We start from the raw sequence: 21,233 nt of genomic DNA, 5'->3' as shown, positions 1-21,233 counted from the left end.
AAAGCCACAGCTGTTCATTTTAAAATCCCTTATCTCAAATGTTCTAGTATTTTTCACTACTGTTGTACTCTCTGGTGCAATAAAGTCACAATTACAATGACTTTTCTGTCAGAGTCCAGAGGGTTGTGTCTCTTGTGGAAGAAAAAGGGGACATAAACTACCATCAAGTCAAAATAACAACAATTAATGTTTTCATTACTTCAGAAGGATCAAATGGGTGTGAATAGCTAAAGCTATTAGCAGACCTCTTTATCAAGTCTTAAAAAAAATATCCTGCCTTAGGAAGGGGAAACTCTTTGTCTTAATAAGGAGAAATGGTGCTATTTTGAGCAGCTGTATTTCTTTATTTTGGTGCTGTAAAACCTATCAGGATTTTCATCACAGCCTCCAAAGTTTTTGCCAGTGAACCATGCTGTCAAATTTTTGTTCCAGACTGAACTGATAGATACAGAATCTCTGACATAGAGGCTTTTTTTTTTGTAAACCTAAAAGATATGTCATCTTGAAGCAATGCTGTCAAAGTGGAGAGATGTCTCCAATTATTTCAAAATCCTTAAGTTCTTCAGAAGCTTTGCCTCCGAGCGTCAAGTGTTTATATCTAGATTTCAATTGCTCCAATGTAAAAGAAAAATAATACTGAATAGACAGGGGGGATTACCAAAAAGCAAGAGACTAAGTGTCTCTATGCAGAAAGGCAGTAAGAGAGCCACTAACACCCTGCTGATGGTGTACTAAACCCTTTGCAGCAATGATGAAGCAGCTGAAAAACTGAAGACCTATCATTCCAATAGGAGAGACAAGGATACTTCTTTTCATCTTTGCTTAATCAGTGAGAGTGCTCCCACAAGCTCTCACAGGATGTTTATTTAAAACCAGTTTAACAGAAGGTGTTTTCCACCTCCCTCTCCACCTGCAATTCAAGTTCACTCCTTACATTTGCTACACAATGCATTAGAGACATGACTGACAAGTTCTAGGGCCATGTAATGGAGTAGCCAGAACAGGTGGAAGAAACTGATAGTTTTGCTGTAAGATAAACTGCACACCACCTGGAAAACACTTTCTTTTCCTCCTCACTTCTAATTAACTGTGTTATTTTCTTTCCTTTTCATCTCTCTACCCTTCTTTGTCACAAATGACCTTTCATCCTTCCTCTCTCTTTTCTGTGCACATTTCTCCCCTGATCACAGCCTCTACTTTGAACCCCATACTTAACATCTTTAATCCATCAAAATCAGCAGCAGAACGTCAGGAAATAAGATAAATATCCTACTAAAATTCTGCTTTAAAGATAGAGAGTTGGTCAACACAAGTTCAGGTACACTAAAGACTTTGAAAAGCAGATGTTGAATTTAGGTGCTTTAGTATTTAAGTGTCAGGTGAGCAAACTTCTACTAAGTGCTGACTTCCAGTAAAAAGATCAAGCCTCACCTGTCACAAACAAGGCAATAAAAAGCTGAACCTTTCTCCCCATGACTGAACTTCTGAAAACACAAGGTCCATAAATAGAGATAAATGACAGAGCAATTTAAAAATTAAATACCCTATAGTTTCAAAACATTGCCTATTTTCCTGTAACTTAAGGTAAGATTTATCAATAGAGCAGTAACTTAACTAAAAAAATTAAGGCATCAAGTTTTTCTTCATGCAAACATGTTTTCTTTCAGATTTTTAAAATAATTTTCTGTACCTGACTGAATATCTTAGGAACTTTTCAGAATTTCACTACTATTGTTCAGCTCTCACATACCCTTTATTAATGATTAATCTTGATATTCCAGATATGTGTATGTGTCCTTTACAGCTTCAAACACGTGAATGATAGGAAAAATGAAATTATGAAGTATAGCAGAATGCCTAATTTTCTGCTGTTATACATTTCAATACAGACTGCTTTACCTTCAAAGTTTTTTTGGATATATGTATACAAGTATAAATTTTAAAGGCAGAAATCACATACAAGTGAAATTCCAAAATGGTCAGATAGAACTATCTCTGCTATAGACATTACAGGCACTGTCCTGGAAAAACTTCTTATATCCTTACATTAAATTCATAGAATGATTTGAGTAGGAAGAGACCTTTCAAAGTTTTCCCAGTCCAAATCCCTGCAGTGAGCAGGGTCAAGTTATTAGACATTCAAATCAGATGAGCATGGAAAAAAATATACCAATATATTTATGTATTTTTTCTGCTCTAAAGAAATCTATGAGGAAGAAAAAGGACACTGCTAAAGGCAATATTAATTAAAGAATATTTCTGTAGCCTCTGAAATGAACACTGAATTGGGACAGCTAAAGAAAAAACACTGTTTAACTATTACACAAATATCTGAAGTCAACAAAACAGATATACCCTCAATGGCTACATTCTCAAAATGAAATAATTAATAGAACCATCAACTGCAGCTATATAAGTTAATCTACTCATGGGTACAGAAATCATAGTTCATTAAGTTTCTTCAGTGTACAATTAAAAAAACCTACAGGCATTTTAATTAAAATAAACAGCATTTCTAACACAACTGCATTTTAAAAAAGTTATATTAGATACACTTAGGGCATTATCTTAAATGCAATTTTAATATTCAAAGTAAGAAATAAAAACTGCATAGCCTGAAATAATATAATTTCAATGTTTTTCAGGACAAATTGTACTGCAAAATGTAACCTGAATAACATATCAAAAAGTGTCCTTACGTTAATTTTAAATTTTGAAGGCAACCAATAACCTTTTCTTCAGCTTCTTTACATTTCACTATTAAGCTGAAGAAGGTAAAGACAAGTACAAACTGGGCCTTACAAAGCAAACAACCTCAGACTGCAAATAACAAAATTAGTATTTTGCAATGAAAATATAATGAATAGTTTTCTTCCATTATTTTTCTGGAGCTTACTAGCAAAACTTTTTGTTATATGGCATCAGGTAGGCAAGGTGTCCATCCCCAGACACCTTAATATGTTCCCACCACAGCAAATGTCTCCTCACCCTCCTTGCCAGGTTCTGCAATGGACTATTTCAGCCACATGCAACTACCTTGCCCTTGCTGTACCATGAATACTCACTTACAAGCACCAGATCTTGAAAAGTGGGAAAACTTCCAGACATGCAGCTGCAGGGAGGCTGCACCCAGCCACAGAGCAGCAATGGCATCAGCTAGCTAGAAATTACAAGGAACTTACCCGGGAAAGTCACTGTCACCCACAGTAGCCATGCAGTTCTAGCCCATGGTACTGTGTTATTACTGCTGCAGTGGTCTTGAAAGCAGGGAGCAGAAGTAACTTGGAGTCCATTGGTTACAAGAGGAAGAGGAAAATTAGCAAGGACTAACATCCTAGAAACATTTTTCCAGACTTTATTTAGGAGTTACTGGTATTTCCCAGCCAACTGTATCAGTTTGCATAGAAATTCACAGTTCATGAATAGAATTTTCTCTTTAAGGACAAGAATGTTCTCTTTAAGGACAAGAAATTTTTTTCAAATTCATGCCATTTTTACATAGTTGCTACATTCTCATTTAAAAGTATACCAGACATCCAAATTTGCAAATGCATTCACAAATCTGGCAGTGTAGAAAGCTGAAACTTACCCCATCTGTAGCTTTTACTAAGAGATCATAAGTGGTTGGATCTGCTTCTCTGTCAATGTCTTGAGACACAAAGATCTGACCAGTGTGTGGGTCAATCTGGAAAGCTTTGGATTTTTCATAAAAATTAAATCCATCGTAAAGAGAATACTCAATTTCTCCAAACTGGTCAGCATCTGCATCTGTTGCTTTGACCTGCAAGGAGACAACAGAGATAAAAATGAAGCCAGTGAAACTATTACTCATTAAAATAAAGTGTTTGTGATTTTTGAACCCATTTGTGTTGTAAAAGCAAATGTGTGTACAGAGAATAAATACAAACATGTTCTGCTACCTAAGCTGCCAGCAGTTCGTTAATATCTCCACTACTGACAGTGTAAATATCAATCCTCTTCCCTTCCCATGACTAGAAAAGCCACGGTCCTAAGCCACACCTAAACTATTTTCCCTTTATGTTTTTATCAGTGGAGGTAGCTCTTATGAAAAATCAGAAAGCACTTATGTCACATGTGGATCAGAAAAGTGCTGCAGGACATCCTTACCTAATGTATTCTATAAAAGACTCCCCAGATCTTAATTTAGTTTTCACTTGAAAGAAGGCTTGGTGGTACTCATGTTTTTTGTTGTGGGTTGATTCAAAATGTATTTGATAAACACAAGTTTTGTACATTGCTCCTTCAATTTTATTCCCTTGAAATCTTTGATAACAAGTGTTTTGTGCTGAGTTTGGCTCTTCTCTGGCATATTCCATTGTGATAGTTTTCACTTAAATTTAGAAACATTTTGGTAGAAAATAATTTACAAAAATATGCACGCATTAAGAAAGCCAGTATTTTCAGTTCTCTAATTTGCCATTACTGGAGACACATAAAGAATTTCTCCTTCACAACTGGATTCCTTTTCTACTTTTTCTTTGAAAATGGTAATTTCCATGGGTTTTCCATCAGCCTGTCTGTAAAAGCACAATGCCTTAACAGAGGCATTAACAGAGAAGACCTTAACAGAGCTTTGGAAACTTTGGTATCACAAAGCCCAAGAGTTAGAATTGGTGGGAGGCCACAGAGAAGACCTGTGCCAGTCAGTGCCTGCACCTGGTGCAGGCTCATAATGTGAGACCCACAGCCATCAACCACAGCCAGGGCAGAGGTGGAGGTCTGCACGTGCCTGCCTGTACAGAAAACCATCCGGCACAGTTTCAGGTAGAGTTTCAAAAGAAACAGTCCAGGCCAGGGAGTATTCCTAGAAGTAAGTTTGGATTAGATCACCCATTTGGGTGATATAAATTAATTTAGTTGCATGGACACAAGCTGTGCCAGGTCATTTGGCCATGGGACCCAGAACAGCCTTTGGCTGCTGCTCCTACCAGAACAAATGGGGCCATAAAGACCAGTCAGTGACTGCATCACAAGCTCCCTTCTTTGCCCACACAGGAATTGTTCTGGCACTAAGATACTTAGCTGAGACTGAATTAAAACCAAATGAACAAAACATGTCTTGGGAAGCCTGGAAAGCATGGAAGTGGGGAAAGGGAAACCACATAAAAAGTGCCAATTCAAATCATAAAGTTAAAACTTACTCTAGACAAGTTACATCAATCAGAATTTTAAAGTGGCAGCCCAAAAGATACATGTGTTATTTCAATTATTATTTTTTGCTTGTTGTGGTTTGGTTTTTGCTTGCTTTTCCACTTCTTTATGGAAACTCAAGATTTTTTGTATTTCAGAAGTATCACTGTGACTGCACCACATGCTCCATAACATTCTTCCTCCCATAGGAAGGTTTTTCACAATGCCAAAGGCCATCCTACCAGAGTTTACACCAAGAAAAACTCCTTTAGGGGAGCCCTGTGTTCACAGAGCCCTGCATGTGCTTTTCACACCCTTGCAAGTTTGCATCCCACAGTTGCAGCAGTGTGCAACCCGTGGCCACTCCTGACCTGGGTCCAACCACTCGTTCTGGGCAATTTAAAGGCAAAACTCACAATCACGCACAGCTAAACAAAGATCCAGTCCTAAAAATGCTTTACAGCTGTATGTAAATCAAGTCTACAACATGCACATTTCTCCAGCCTCGTACGTTGTTATTTCTGTCATAAAAACAAGAACAGAACATACGTCTAGTGTGCTCTCAGTAATCTACTACCCTAATGTTATGGAACAATACTTCACTTGGCCCTTATAAGAAAAATATTTCAATTTATTTCTTTTGCCTGAAATCCAACAGGGGTGACAGTACTGGAAGGTTCTGTCTGACTGTGCCTACATGCAGTTACACGTGTAGGTGCTAACATTTTTGTCTGCAACTGAGCATGAGTGATTAATTGCAGGTGAAATTTGAGGGTATTGTTAGAAGTTTAGCTCATTACGTTCGGTGACTTGTTTTCTTTGTTGTAAATTATGCAGTCCTCAGACTTTGAGCAGTACATGTAAAGGCATAATGAGTCATGAATTTAAATAAAAATGTTTCAGTTCAAGGCTATGCAAATTTAAAGGTCTAATTGTGATCAACTTAAATTACTATAATCATCTTTCAGGCAGCAGAACTAAGTGGCATCCATTTTCTGAGAAAAATATAATCTTTCTCCCTGTTCAAGTACCTCACATGCAATCAATTTCTACCCACTTAGTAGTCCCTTTTTTAATCACTCACCGTGGAACCTTTGATCTGAAGAGGGAAGATCTGGAATTAAAAGCAAATGAAAAATTTCTCGTAGCAGAGAGATCTGACACTGAATGGCACTACACTTGAGGTCAGGGAAGCTATTAACTATGATCATAGAATCATAGAGGCTGATAAAAGACCCTTAAGATTATCAACGAAATGCAAGCTGATTTAGAAGGAGGAATTCAGTGAAAACCTGCTAACGAATTCAAGTTTTTTGACACAATTAAGTGACCATGTTATTGAAGATTTTAGGAATTAAAGCACACAGTAGTCACAGTCTGAAACATGTTGGGTTGTGATAGCCTACTGTGAGTACCAATCCTACAGAGTATTGCAGCAGTTAACTGCCCAAAAGCTGTGAGTTACAGCAGCCCAAACAGGAGGAAATGAAGGCAGCAGAAGGAATTTTCACAGTAGACTGATCAAGAGAGTTCTATGTTAGCAATATCACAAAGGTGATAGAGTTGAATGGATTTATGTGCCTTGAAGAGGTGGGAGGCAAGAGAGTACCAAATATGTAACACCTCTGACAAGCCTAATACAAGATTGGAATCTTGGAGAAAAATAAAGGGGAAGAAAAGGAAGGGTTATGCCCCCAAGGTCTTTCTCCTTTCACTAAATTTATTTTCAACACAGTAAGTTGAACATACAAGGTTTTAAGGAGTGTAAACTTGGGAATAAGTTCAGAAGTATTTCCCCACGAAACATTTTTTAAAGCCAACAAGAGCCATTGTATGGATAGCTCCTGGCTGGCCTTCTCCCATCAGTCATGCTTCCTGTAGCCTACATCCTTTGGTCAGCTTGTACAATATCTAGACTAAAAATCTGTCAGATTAAAAAACCAGTTTGTTCTGCCCTGTTGACACTACCAATAAAGTGGTTAGACTTCAGGAATTGTCTCAGGAGGGGAAAAGAGGGGTACCTAGAGAAATGTTGTCAGAACAAGTGAAAAATCTGACCCACCTCTGTGATGTTTAGACAGACTAGTGCAAGAGGAAAATGAATGGTGTGAAGTGGTAGATACTAAAGGTGTAAGAAGACAAACAAATAAAATTCAACAGTGCTGGAAGTGCGGAAATAATCTTCTATTTGCATATGAAAAGAGGGGATGATCTCAAAGAATCTGTGATTTTAGGGGTAACTACCCTAATTTCCTCATCCACATGTGCACTTCAACCCTGTAACACATCCAGGTTTAAACAGAAAAAAAATTTGCTGGCAGTACACTTAAATAAGAGGGAACAAAGCCATTTTTATCACTGTGCTGAGAAAGCAGAGATTTCAGAGCTTTACAGAAAGGAAATATTTGGCGGATCTTCAGCCTCTTCCATTCACTTCAGTGAAATGATGACGACTCACAGCAATGGGCAATGTCCCCATATTTTACAGGCATTGAATTGAGTTACCAATAAACTACTAGTAAACAAGATTATAGTGAAATAGATCTGCTACTAAATTCTACATTGCTTTAAATACAAAGTCATTTTAAGAGAAAACTCCCCTGTTATTTTTTTTGGTTTTTTAAAATTTCCACTCATTTTTATCCTCAACAAATTAAAATAAAGTCCCTGTAGTTATATTTACCTTTCTTTATTTTGATTCCTAGATATTCCTAACAAATGAACATATTTTGAAAAGCAGAGCAAATATTTTACATTATGTGCAAAATGGGGGAAGTGTCTTGTGCACACAAAACCACAACAGAGAAGACAACCCTATCACTTGCAGGTCAAAGTTTCAGAACCCATATAAAAAAGAATTTTTAGGATTTAGAGTATGCAGCCTTAAACATGACTGATTGGCAGTGCTAAATTTCACATGTGAGTGGCCAGGATTAATTTTACATCTTTCAGATAGACCAGACCACTGGAAAGACCAGGCCATTCAGTCAAGTAAGTCATCGCCGTGGTCATCTGTGATAGCAATTAAACGAGACTAAGAAATATTAAATCAATTCTTCACAGCATAAGAATTTTTCCCATACCACATATTCTGTCAGGTTTACTTCACTTGATTTCAGCTAACCAAGATACAGATTTCATAGCTGTTAAAATCTGTTTAGTGGTCTCAGTGTCAGAGCATAAGACAGATTTTGTGCATTTATTTTTTGCACAAAAAGTATGTTTAATTGTTTTAGTTCTACTGATATAATAAAAAGCAAGTTAATTTCCAGCAGCCAATTTTACAGAAATTCAGAATAAAGGGTAAATAAAAGCATATTACACTACTGAGGACAACTAGGGAATCCAGCTCAGCTAGCACAGGTTTAAGAAAGACAGCTTCTGCTTGACTAACCTGATCTCTCTTTATGGCCAAGGAGGCCAGTAGTGTCCTGGCCTGTATCAGGAAGAGCCTGGCCAGCAGGACCAGGGCAGTGACTGTCCCCTGTACTTGGCACTGGTGAAGCCACACCTCAAATGCTGCGTCCATTTCTGGGCCCCTCACTACAGGAAGGACATTGAGGTGCTGGAGCATGTCCGGAGAAGGGCAAGAGAGCTGGTGAAGGGTCTAGAGAGTAAATAAATTATACGATGTGCAGCTGAGGGATCTGGGGGGCGTTTAGCCTGGAGAAAAGGAGGTTCAGGGGTGACCTTACTGCTCTCCACAACTGCCTGAAAGGAGGCTGTAGCCAGGTAAGGGTTGGCCTCTTCTCTCAGGTAACAAGTGACAGAACAAGGGACATAGCCACAAGTTGCACTGGGGGAGATTCAGGTTGGAAATCAATTTCTTTACTGAAGGGGTGGTTAAGGAATGAAAAAGGCTACCCAGGGAAGTGGTAGAGTCACCATTCCTGGAAGTGTTTGAGAGATGACCAGATGTGGCACTTAGTGCTATGGTTTATTTGATATGGTAGTGTTTGGTCAAAGGTTGAACATGATTTTAGAGGCCTTTTCCACTCTTAGTGATTCTATGACTGTGTACTCCACAATATCCATCATCCAACTGTAAGACAAGACTAAGGAGACAAAATGGTGAAAACTACTCCTAAACTACAAAAAGAAAAAAAAAAAAAAAGGAAACTAGCAGGTAGCTGAAAAGAAAAGGTTCAGTGATAGAGTTTGGTTGCCAATCAATGGAGCAAGGATGGCTCTATCCTGCAGTCATCAACAGCACAAAATCCAGCCTCCTTACATTTGACATACTGAAGGAGCAGTACAGCAATACCTGATGGCAAACCCTCACCAGAGAAGTGTTTTAATTCCTCACATAGGCAATGCAAGCACCACCAGAATGGCTAACTACTGTGGAAGCATCTGCTCTACCAGACCTTCATGCCAGGTCCATGACCACAGGGAAGGAGAGGAGCAGTCTGAGTTGGTGGCATGCTGTCAGCAACATTTGACCACAGAAATATTAGCAGTAAAGTTACTGGTAGAAGACATTTTTCCAGTTACTTGGGTGTATCTGTATGATAGATTAGCACGCGTGCTGTCACAATCACACATCATCAAGTGTCTTCAAGCCAGTGCTGAGACTTACAGCCCTGGTTAGTGAGAAAATAGCATATCAAATACAAACCAATGATCTCTACCTCACAGCTGCCTGAGGCAGCGCAGACAATAATGCTGACACCAAACCAAAAGAGTGTAATAAATACATTACTTTGGAATTTTATCTATCTGCCTCAGCACCCACGATTAGCCTGCTCCCTAGTGCAGCAGGTTTAACATATGGAAATGGGAATAAAGCTGCAGATCCACTTGAAGTCCTAAAAGCATGAGCCTTGACTTCAAGAAAAGTAATTGTTTGCCTGAGGCCTTAAGAACTGGTCCTTGACAATTGCACTGACAGCAGAAAAAGCCCCATTCTTCATTCTCAAACTGGGCTGCATCTGGAAAGACACAAATCAAAATAACAACTGAAATTTAAGCTGTTAATTCAACTGGCATTGATGCTTACTTTGTCAACCACCACAGGTACCAGATACTCAAAAAATCCCCAACAAATAAGAAAATCCTTAGTCCTCATCCTTGCTCTGATACAAAAAAATCTTCACTGTGCTGGTCAGGTCAATGGACTTGACTAATGTCAATTTTTCTGCATTCTTTTGGTCTGCTCTAGGATGGAGACTACCACAGCTGAACAACTGACAATAGGCATTGCACAGACACGACCTTGCTAACCCATACTGAAGCTGATGCTGATTCCTCCAGCTGATTTCTGATTCACTCCAGAAATTGCCATCAGTTTTATGAAGGTGCTAATAAGAAGCAAGTCCCATCAAAACATTCAATAATTCTCAACAGCCTTTCAAGTGAAAAGAGAAAAGCCTAAATGCAAGCAGAGACAGAAGCCAGGCAGCCTCTCTGCTCAAGGACAGCATGTAAAATGTGGTATTCACAGTAACCTCAACTAAACATAATATTTCTTAATTATGATAAGGCTTTTGGTTTTGGCTTTTCAAACAACTACATCTGTTTGGTTCTTTTTTCTTTTTTTCTGTTTGTGCCCGCATGAGTTGTACAGAAATTCCAATTAACTACATGGTTTTAAAATAAAGTAAAACTAACCCTGCTTCACATATGAATCTCTCATAGAAGATCACATTAATTTTTACCTTCTTTATAATACACCATTTTTTACAACATTCTCTATCTTCCCCACAACCAACAAATGAAAAGAAACTTAATTTACATGATGAACGATTATGAGATCTTAGTTTTTCGCCTTCTCTGCTCTTCTGTGTATCTAACTGATGACTGTAAACAAACCTGCCAATAAAAAATATTGACACATCTTTGATTTAGTGCTTTCAGTTAGTCTACAGAAAGCAAGAAAAATTAAAATTACTGGAGGAGAAAACAGCCTAAGTACATTACAGCATCACTCTTTCATCCTGAGCAGCAGACACTATTCAGCAAGTGAAGTCCAAATCCAGGAAGAACTAGGCATTTCAGTCTGTATTGATCTGCAAATCCTGCTCTGATGCTAGCCACAGCCTGAATTCACTCCAGTTTAATGCCTTAAGTTCCTGACATGCCTTAAGTTTTGCCACCATGCCTTCTGCAAAACAGCACAAGCAGCTAGATCCCATTGAAGTGAGCCATGAACCAGAGGTATGGGAGGCAGGTGCAACATGGAATGCCTGACCTTTTCACTCTTATTACACTGATTGAGTTGGACTGCTACAAAATACAATTGTCAGTGTCTGAATTCATAGCAAGCACCTGTACTGCTAAATGCCTACTTATCATATGATAGAGTAGGGGTTAAAAATGTCATTTTGGGAGTACAAAGCTTGAGTTCCAGTACTGAAAATGTCTGCTAAAAGGACTATCTACTCCATCAGTCTGTTTGGTCTACATTGCCTTCCTTCTTATTGTGCAAATTTAATCAAATAGAAAATAATTTAATTTTATCATCTATGTAAACTGAAAGAACAGAAATGAAAAGATCATATATTTCTGAGGAAAGAAAAAGGAATTAACAGCAACTAGCAAATATTTGCATGACTAAAGCCTTATTTAAATCATCCAAAGTCAAACCCCCTACTTTTCAGTGAAAGCAGCTCCATTCATTTGTTAATTCTGTTCACGTACTCTGCTATAATTTTAGATTTTATAACATGCTAAAACCTTGCTATGCACAGTTAAGGGTTTAAGTACAAATCCATTTTTTTTCATTAGTAAGCTATAGAGCCCCAAGGCTGAATACCTCTGCCAAGGAACAGCAGAGCACAAAAATTTCCCTCTTCTGTGCTAATTGCATAAAACAAAGAGCGATGGGTTTTATAATTGAGAATATCTATCTCACAAATAACTATTCATACTGAATATGCTATTTTAATAATTGTACACTGGAGCATGTTTTAACTTTTAGTGGAAGGATGATTTTAGAATTATATTAAGTAAGTTGTTTTAGAAAGCAAAACTCAAGGTACTAGCTATCTTGTTTAGGGCAACTTAGTAAAAAAAAGCAAATCAATAATGTAACTTATGATTAGTAGCATGTATTATAGGATTAATAAAAAAATTGTTATAATAATTCCATTTTTTGCTTAGATCAATTAACATCATTACTATACTTATAGTAACAAGTATATACTTATACAGCTGTAATGTGATATATTATTTAACTAAATGATTGAAGTATATACCCTGAATTTAGAATATGTGTATGATCTTAGAACACTAATGACAGAATCTTTTGATTATACTTATATCTGTGATAGACAAATTGCAGGAGGATGCTACAAAGGAGAGAAAGAACTCTGTAAGTAGAAAAGCAACCTTGCACCCAGCTGCATTCCTTTTGGCACAGTTTTGTGCAAATGGCTTTTGAGACAGATCAAGAATAAGATCCAATAAAAGCTCATCATAAAAACTTTGTTATTGGTGCAACATCTGATTTCAGCTAAGTCAGTTCCTGATTCAACTGACCTGAGACAAATGGTAAGAAGGTGGTAGGAAAAGTTCAGTCCAGATAGAACCTAAACCCTCTTTAAGCAGTGGCATAGTCTTACGAGAGGCTAAATCTGAACTCTTACACACATTTGTGCAAATATGTTCCAAGCCCCAAAACCAGTCTGAGCTGCTAATTCCTGCATGCAAACCACAATGCTCCAACCAATATTCCTGACTGGACTGCTACAACTATTTATGGAGCTTTGTTGTGAACAAGATCACTAAGAGTAGTGGTCCATTTAAAGAAAAAGAAGACAGAATGAAACCCAAGAACCTTTATTTGTATATTGTCAGATTATTGAAATTTTTTTTCCTATTTCTTTTCCAAGTCACATTAGCAAGTATCAGTGAGCAGCCAAGATTAAAACCTCAAACTTACTTTGCTGTCAGCCTGAAAGGATTTGTTATTGCACCTTTACAGTAAGCAAAGACTATGTGTGGGCTGCCTAAATTGCCACTTACAAATACACTTGTAAGCTGCTGCACTTCTTGGGTAGATATGGTGTTTTAACACCAGGGAAAGGGTACTACGGCAGGCAAGCTGGGGGCCTGCTGTCACTGGAGAAGGAAGCTGTCCAAAAACCCCTAGCAGAAGGTTAACGCAGAAAATGTACAGTTTTGCTCAAGTCCAGAGAAGATGCCAGAGAGGGTCAACCCAGGCCCAGTCCCTCTCACATCTGTATTAAGCTGTGGGTATTCCATGCAATTTACGTGGGTGTTTGCCAGAGCAGCAAGCTGACTGGTCACCACCTTTCCATAAATCAAGAAGGAGTCCTCATTTAAAAAAAAAAAAAAAACACAGAACAAACAAGTTGATCAAAGTTAGATTATTTTTCTTTCCTCATGGCATCAGCTGTTTCAGTTTATTCATTTTTTCAAATAGTGGTAGGCTTCCTACTACCCATACTCTATTTTTGCAGATATTTACCTTTCAGACTGGTACCCAGGTCAATGAGTTAAATGACAATGGACTTGTTAAATTTACCTAGTCATCCACACACTTATGAAAAGCAGGTATTTCTATTTCATCCATGAAAAATCAGGCTTTTAATGACTACAGCAAATGTACTAACGTAAGTTAGATAAACAGCAATACTATCATCATCATCATCTGTCCCATTTTATTTTGATCACTGTGGGGAGGTTCAAAAATATCACTTCAAGACAGGCTTTGCAGAACACCTAAGTAAATGAAGGCAAAGGTTTCTATCACTTTGCATGTCTAATGTTAAGAATCTGAATGCTCATTTAAACAGACTGCCAAACATTAACAAATATGAAATGCCTTCCAGAATCCCTTCAGAAAGCTGGCCTCTTCTGTCGTGACTCCTTCTGAAAAGCTGTTAACATGCTAATGTCCTAAATCACAGTATTAATAGCATCTTCTAGCTTGGCTTTCAGAAATATGGCCTGCACTACTTTCAGTTATTGCCTGCAAAATGTTGTGTTCCTAAGTGTTAAAAGAAGAATAAACGCTCTTCTAAGGAAAGCATACATTTTATGCAACTGTAATCTTATAAATCATGTCCAATTTATATTTGGAAGTAAGCAGATGAGGGCTCTTTTAGTTCACTTTTTGCTTTTATGGAAAATTTAAGACATGGCCAAACACACAGCTTGAATATTGTATTCACAGCACTTGAGAAAAAATATTTTCATATTTTGTTCATTGTAGACTAAAAATTAGCAAGGGATCTTATATATCTCCTAATAATTGGTGGAAAAATGAGGCCTGACACAAAGTATTGAGATGCTTCCCTTCTCCTTCCTTCTAAATCAATTTTTTCATATACACACCAATGTTGTTTTCTCTCTCTCCAACACTGCCTGTCTACATTTCTAGCTATTTTTGCTCTACACAAGCCTCACACTCACAGAATTTAGGGACTAGCAGAGGACAATGTGCAGCAAGAAACAATCCTCAGAACAAAAGTCACAGAACATGCAAGTGTTAACCTCAATTGCATGAGGCAAAATCTGGGATAATGTCTAATAAAAAAAAAATCCTTTAGTAATTTATTTGGTTTGAAATACAAAACCCACTGAGTGCCTAATAAATGTAACTAAACAAGCAAGTTCTTCAATTTAAGTTAGCTGTATATTTTACAAACACGACTCAAATGGCCCAGCTTTGAATATGTGGAGGTGGCAGAGCCACTCCAAAAGAGTTAAAGGGTATCACCTGTGATCCATGATGCTTGAACAATGATATGCAGAAGCATGACAAACTCACCACCACCACTCTAAATTTAACACAAGTCAGAGCTTTTAAACACTCTCAATACTTAAAACTGAGTTTACCATAAAATAGTTCCCAATCCTGAACTAGAAGTCCTGATTAGTATTACGAGAATTACACTTACACTTACAGAAATTACACTTACTCATACAAAAATTACACTTACACAGAATTACACTTACCAAACAGAAATTTTGTTTGGTGAAGTAAAATTTACCTGAAACACATTATCATGCCAACTAGAGCTATACACATCAATAATAAAAATAATTGCATGTACACTCTCTTTCACAAGCTACAGATCTTCAAATGAACATAGTGACATCTATGTAATTCAGAATTATGGGGCCAGAAGTACTCTATGTCCTTTTCAGACCAGGCTTCATGTCTGAACGAAACCATGAGATGCACCTTTCCTTCTGCTATCAGTCCCTGCCCATACAGCCTCCACACACAAACCCAGCTACATGGTGGCCACAAGACCAGCATGTTATATGTGCACAAATTAGGATACACATCCGGATGTGCACTGAGTGACAAATATTTAATTTGTCACAGTGAGGGATGCATCTCCATCAGATGGAAACCCAGGAGCAGACTGTCCCACTGAGCTGCACACACCATGCAGAAATGCAAAGTTACAAAAGCTTCTAGGCCAGAACAGTCCTAAGCCAACCAACAGGACCAAAGAGAAAGGATCATGTCATGAACCTGCAGCACAAGTGGATACACACCCCCCCCCCCCATTACAACAGATTCCAATTTCTACTGTTATCCTTTGTTCATGAGTTCAGAGCATTTAAATAGCATGATCCAGTACCTGACAAGCCTTAAGACCTTTACAAAAATACATCCCATAAGTACAGGAACATCATATGAGGGAATAGTTTAAGCAAATACACAAGCGCAGAAAATGACTAAGTTTCATAGTGTAACATTTAAGGAAGGCACACTGTGTACTAGCAGCAATTTTTAACTTGTAAAAATAACAGATGCATTAAGTTCTGGGAAGGAAATGAGAGGGGCTGATGGTATAAATTGGCCCCATCAGTGATACAGACACAAGCCCTTTCATTTGACTAGGAATTCTCCTCCAAACAGGACACTGAAGTCCTATACTGTTCCTATACTTGCACAGAAGTCAGCTATTTTGAAGTGGGAATTATGAAAATCAGATGGTTAGTTCCATTTGCTCAGCTCTGGAATTCTCCAAAGTCTTTTGTTTTCTCCTAGGAAAGGAAATACTCTGTTCTGGAAACTGGTTCTGAACATTTTTGATTTAGCCCCTTCAGTTATCAAAAGGGTTAACTGGAATGAATTTCAACTTCAGCAATCAGAAGAATGAGATTGTCCTGGCAACTAGCTCAATTCTTCAGTATTTTCTCTTTAGCAACAAAAATTAGAAACATAACAACTCCAAAAAGAAGTGTATGTCCAACTTGGTATATACAGAATTTATACATCCATAATTTTGGGGAGGATTGAGGCCTCCCTGAATATTCAGACAGTATGTCTCAAATACTAAATCACTTTATCACATGTGCTGCTTTTAGACAACCTATTCCCTATTTCCTCATTACTTTTTTCTCAAACTAATGGATGAGATTATTTGAACCATGGTATTTAAACAGACCAGATAGTCTGATTAAACCAGAAGGATCCCTGCAGTTTTGTCACATCTATGTGCTAAATTTGTAGCCCTTTAATTTCCATTGCTGTGTAATGTAATGTTCCCTCATTTTCTGGAGAAGGTAAAAAGACACATTAGAATAGCAAACTACTGAATAATGAGATTCTGCTTTCAATTGCTTCCATCTTTCATGCCTATTATTGGTACCTGTCCATGACGTTAGTTATTCTCAGCTGCCTTCATTGGAACTTTTCACCATATGGCCAAAAAAGTGGCTTATTTTTCCTGACCACTGCCATGTCATTTCATCCCTAGCCCTGGTCCTGTCCTTTCCTGTACCTCCTCAGAGAGTGGCAGCTCTCCCTCACCAGCAGCTATACAGCAGACACATAGCAACAGTCTCTTAATGTAACTTTTTAAACAGTTTCTTGCTGAGACCTGGCTCCTGCCAAACAACAGAAATGGGAATCACAGCAACTAAAGTTTCACAACAGAACTATTGAATTCCATCCACACAAGGGACCCTGGAGAGAACACAGAAGAGAGATGGGAATATCTGGGCTCTTTCTGTGTGCTCTTTCCACTTTTCATCACTGGTTTTCACTTTGCCTGTAAATACACCAGCATATTTTATTTTCAAGATCTCATTCCACTACACAGAATCAGAGCTTGTTTCCTAGTTCATCTCACCACATTACAATCTCATTTTTCCCCCCTTCCTTCCCAAGTGAAGCTGTAGCTTTTGAAGGAACATTATAAAGATATAAAACTTCCCGACTGGAGACGAGCAACTGAGCCTTTAGTGCATGACCTGGTTACTGGACAATGGTCAGTGCCAGAGTCTGAAGATCTGAAGAGCAAGATGCAAGAACTGCACAGTCAACTGAACTACTCTCTTCCCCTCTACCATGAAGTGCTCAATGTAAGTAAAATAGTTAAACAGGCTAATAACCAAAGGTCAGGTTCTTATTATTTCTTTAAACACTTCTAAATGAACTGTCTTGTGTTAAATCCATAAATATACAACTTTTCTCCAAAAAAAAAAACCCCTTGCCAAGACAAGTCATTGCTACAAATCTTCTTCCCAGGAAGAATGTTCTCATAATTTTTTAATTTATGCCTTTTCAATGTAATGAAGTATTTTCTATTGTTAGACAAGGAGTGAAAATCTCCTAATATCTACACTGAAATATTCAATTATTTCATAATTCCATTACTTAGTGTCCCTTTACTCATTTTCTGGCCAGTCTCTCCCGTCTCTTTCCCCTTTCTGAAATAGGAAACACTTGACATCAGTCACAGCTTGTGTTGGGACGCTTGGCTAATGTATCTGCAGTCCCATCAAAAAGCACTAAAAATTCCATCTCCTTAACAAGTATGGAGCCAGCATTGTCCTTGAAAAATGATGGAGCAGTACCAGTAAAGGCCCTTTTCCACAGATAATGATCTACTACGGATTGCAGTAAGGTCCCTTTTGCCTGTGGGAATGTTGGTAATGACTCATAATTAATTGCTGCTAATGATCACTTAGGCATGAAAGCTGAAAAGACACAAAGGGATGTCTTAAAGGAGTGACCTGAACCCATCACAGAATATTCTGAGTTGGGAGGAGCCCACAAGAATCAAGTCCAACTCTTGAATGAATGGGGTTATTCCCATGGCCTTGGTGTGATCAGCACCATGCTCTGACTAAGCGAGATACTCTCAGTTGACGCTGAATAATGTACCAGAGTACTCCATCAAGAAGGAGGATGGAATTGATTGGTATGCCTTTATCACTGCTGGATCTGGCATCAACAGGCACCACTGTGGCACACCTCCACAACAACTTCTGACATTTAGATTCACTTCACCACAGAGTATAGAGCTTGCTTAATTGGCAGCTGTTTCAAGTTTGAAAATACACTATTTACTGCAGCACTTGAAGCCTCCAGTGTGCTAAGTGAAAGGTAGGATGCAATAATGGTGCATGGAGCAGGATGGAAATCAACTCAGAAACGCTAAAGAATAAAAACTGACATAATGCAATTACAGAACGACTCATGCACTCTAAAGTGAGCACAGCACCTCTGCAGGTCAAATTAACTCCAGTAGAAAAATGATGGCAAGGAAAGGGTCACACAGCTGGAGGACAACCACTGTCTTAAATGAAAAAGTTAAAAAAAAACAACAACCTGACATTTCAAAAAAGTCAGTTCCACAGAGAGGGAAAAAAAAACCAATCAAAACAAATCATCATGAATATACAAATGTGCTACCATCAAAGAACTACTTTCCAAAGCGGTGAAACCTAAATGTGAAAAAAAGTAGTCTTCACGGGAAAACTAAATGTAAGAGAGTAATGTTTTTAAATGTGATTCTTTCTACAAGATGTTACAAAATACAATTCAGAAGTTTATGAAATAATTAATTATGACAAGAGTGATGGGGCTCGGTGGGAAAACAACTGCTCTATCACAAAGTAAGCATAGTCCATCCGGCCCACCAGTTCAACACATGCACACTTGGAGAATTAGAGAAGCCTGAGCACTTTAATAGTCAGGTACTGTAAATGCAGATGCAGTTTTTTGGGACAGGAAACAGAAACATGATATCCACATAGCCATCATGCTCACAATTCACAACTCTTGTCATTTGAGCTGTTTTCACACCAGTAACCCAATGCCTCAGCCTGGACAACATCTGGCAATGTCATGCATGTAGCATGCACTGGGAGTACAGGTGGGCTGATATAAAACTAGTGTGTTTTGAAGCAAATGCAGAATGGATTGGAAGTACATCTAGATATAATTGTGACCATTACAGTAGCAACCAAAGCTCATGAACAGTGAGCTGTCTTAAATAATTCTTGGTAGACCTACTTCACCATTAACACATAGGTAAACAGCCTACAATGAAGAATCAAACTGTTTCTTCTTGACAGCAACAGAGCTAAACAGAACTACAAAGTGGGAGATTCTCGCCAACTACTTGATTATAATAATCATCTTCTAGGCTGTGCAATATGTTCAAAAATAAGTAAAAGCAAGCAAGGGAAAGAGATTTATAGAAAAAATAAACAACAGAAATGATACTTTGTTTTCTCACTATGAGGCAAAACTTTCTTTGAAGTTACAATACATTCTCTGTCTGCCAGAGAGGCAATTTCCAAAGGCACCATAAGATGGAACAGTGAGATTTACATTTATTTTCCTCTCACTAATGGCAATTGAAAATGGCTTTTCTGTCTCTGAAAACTGTCCAGAAGTAGCATAGTGTTATTCACAAAAGATTGTCATTATCAGGAGAAAATCTCAGGCAAATAAAGTTCTGCTTCAGACATGCACTGCTACTACTTCTCCATTATATGAAATCCAAGCCATTAAGGCAAGGAAATGTCTTTAGCATGTTATTGTGCTAGGAACACACAATTACAGTGAATGGGAGTTGATTATATACATATTTCAGTGAATTCAAAGGAGATAGATTAATGAGTTATGCATAATTTAACCCTTAAAAGACCCTTCCCATCATCTTCAATCACTTGTCCAATGCCAAAATCATGGTGTCATTTCCTGCAGCCTTCTCCGCTGCAGGATTTGGTCTACTTCTGCTGTAAATTCAAAAAGCTGGAACTACAAGTGGATCCTCTACTAAATCCTGTGGTCATTCACCATTTTTTTTTCTGTGAAGAAGTATACTTAATTTCCACTTGGTTCTATAGGCATCTTCCATAGGCACAACTTAAAAAGCTACAGAATGCTTCAAAACCAGAAGCTGCGAAGTCATACTTTGCAGGACAGACCAAGGTTTGGATTGCTACGATTAGTGATAATGAATACAAGCTATGGCAATATCAACTCATGGGCTGAGTACTATGAAACAGTGCTGTGAAATTCATTTACAGAAGTAGGAATGGAGCAGAGGGCAAACTCAGCACAAAATTCCAGGAAAATGAGATGATGACAGAAATCCAGGTCTCCAGCTTTAGGAGAAAGAAGCAGGTACACATCATGAGTACCAGGTGGTACATCCTTTGTGCTAAAGCTGCCCTCAACAATAACACCTTACTGGCTACAGCATCTGGCTTTTCCCAGCCCACAATGCGAAAGTCTACTTTCTGATTCCTTGAAGATCCACTTCCAGCAAACTAGAGTAACTCACCCATTCATAGCGAAGGACATCAATTTCCAGGATAATTTCAGAGCAAAAAACCACTTTCTCTGAAGTCACTGTGGTTTCTCCACATCAGCCCACCACCAGTAAAAAAAAAAAAAGTTCAAGAGAAAAAGTTTCGGAATCTAATCTAATTACATTAGAAAGATAACTTTAAATATTAGAGTAAATTAAACAAATAAAAGGAAAAATTCCATTCAAATTTTGTTGGTGTGTAAAGAAATAAAAGAACCAAAGGGAAGAATAAGCTTTCATGTAAAGACAGTGATGCCAGCATTATGCATTGCCCTTGCTTGTCACAGCTTTTCCAGAATGATGTGCAGCTTCACACAAAGTTAAAATCCCAAGAGCAAATTCAAGTTCATACTTATTTAATAAATATCCAGCCAATATCTCCTAAAGTATATAACATTGAAGGAGGAAAAGGAAGAATAGGATGAGACCAACCAAAGAACATAAAAAAACCTGTAGAAGCTATCTGAAGAAAAAAAATAAAACCCTTTGTAAGACCATGAGACAGAATAGGAGAAAAATACAGTTACAAGTGGGGGCTTT

At 37.9% G+C, this 21,233-nt stretch overlaps 1 protein-coding gene across 1 annotated transcript in view; it reads right to left on the bottom strand.

The window, feature by feature from the left end:
* Positions 1–21,233, bottom strand: part of DCHS2 (dachsous cadherin-related 2) — a gene marked incomplete at both ends in the record, with an annotated part of 104,452 nt that overhangs the window by 56,793 nt on the left and 26,426 nt on the right. The window contains one exon of the mRNA XM_084203860.1: positions 3,590–3,781. Coding sequence (XP_084059986.1) covers positions 3,590–3,781 — 192 coding nt within the window. The remainder of the gene's footprint in view (positions 1–3,589; positions 3,782–21,233) is intronic.

Source organism: Fringilla coelebs (genome assembly GCF_963513975.1).
Source record: "Fringilla coelebs genome assembly, chromosome: 4".
NCBI classification, from domain to species: Eukaryota; Metazoa; Chordata; class Aves; order Passeriformes; family Fringillidae; genus Fringilla; species Fringilla coelebs.
This window is presented reverse-complemented; position numbering and strand designations above follow the sequence as displayed.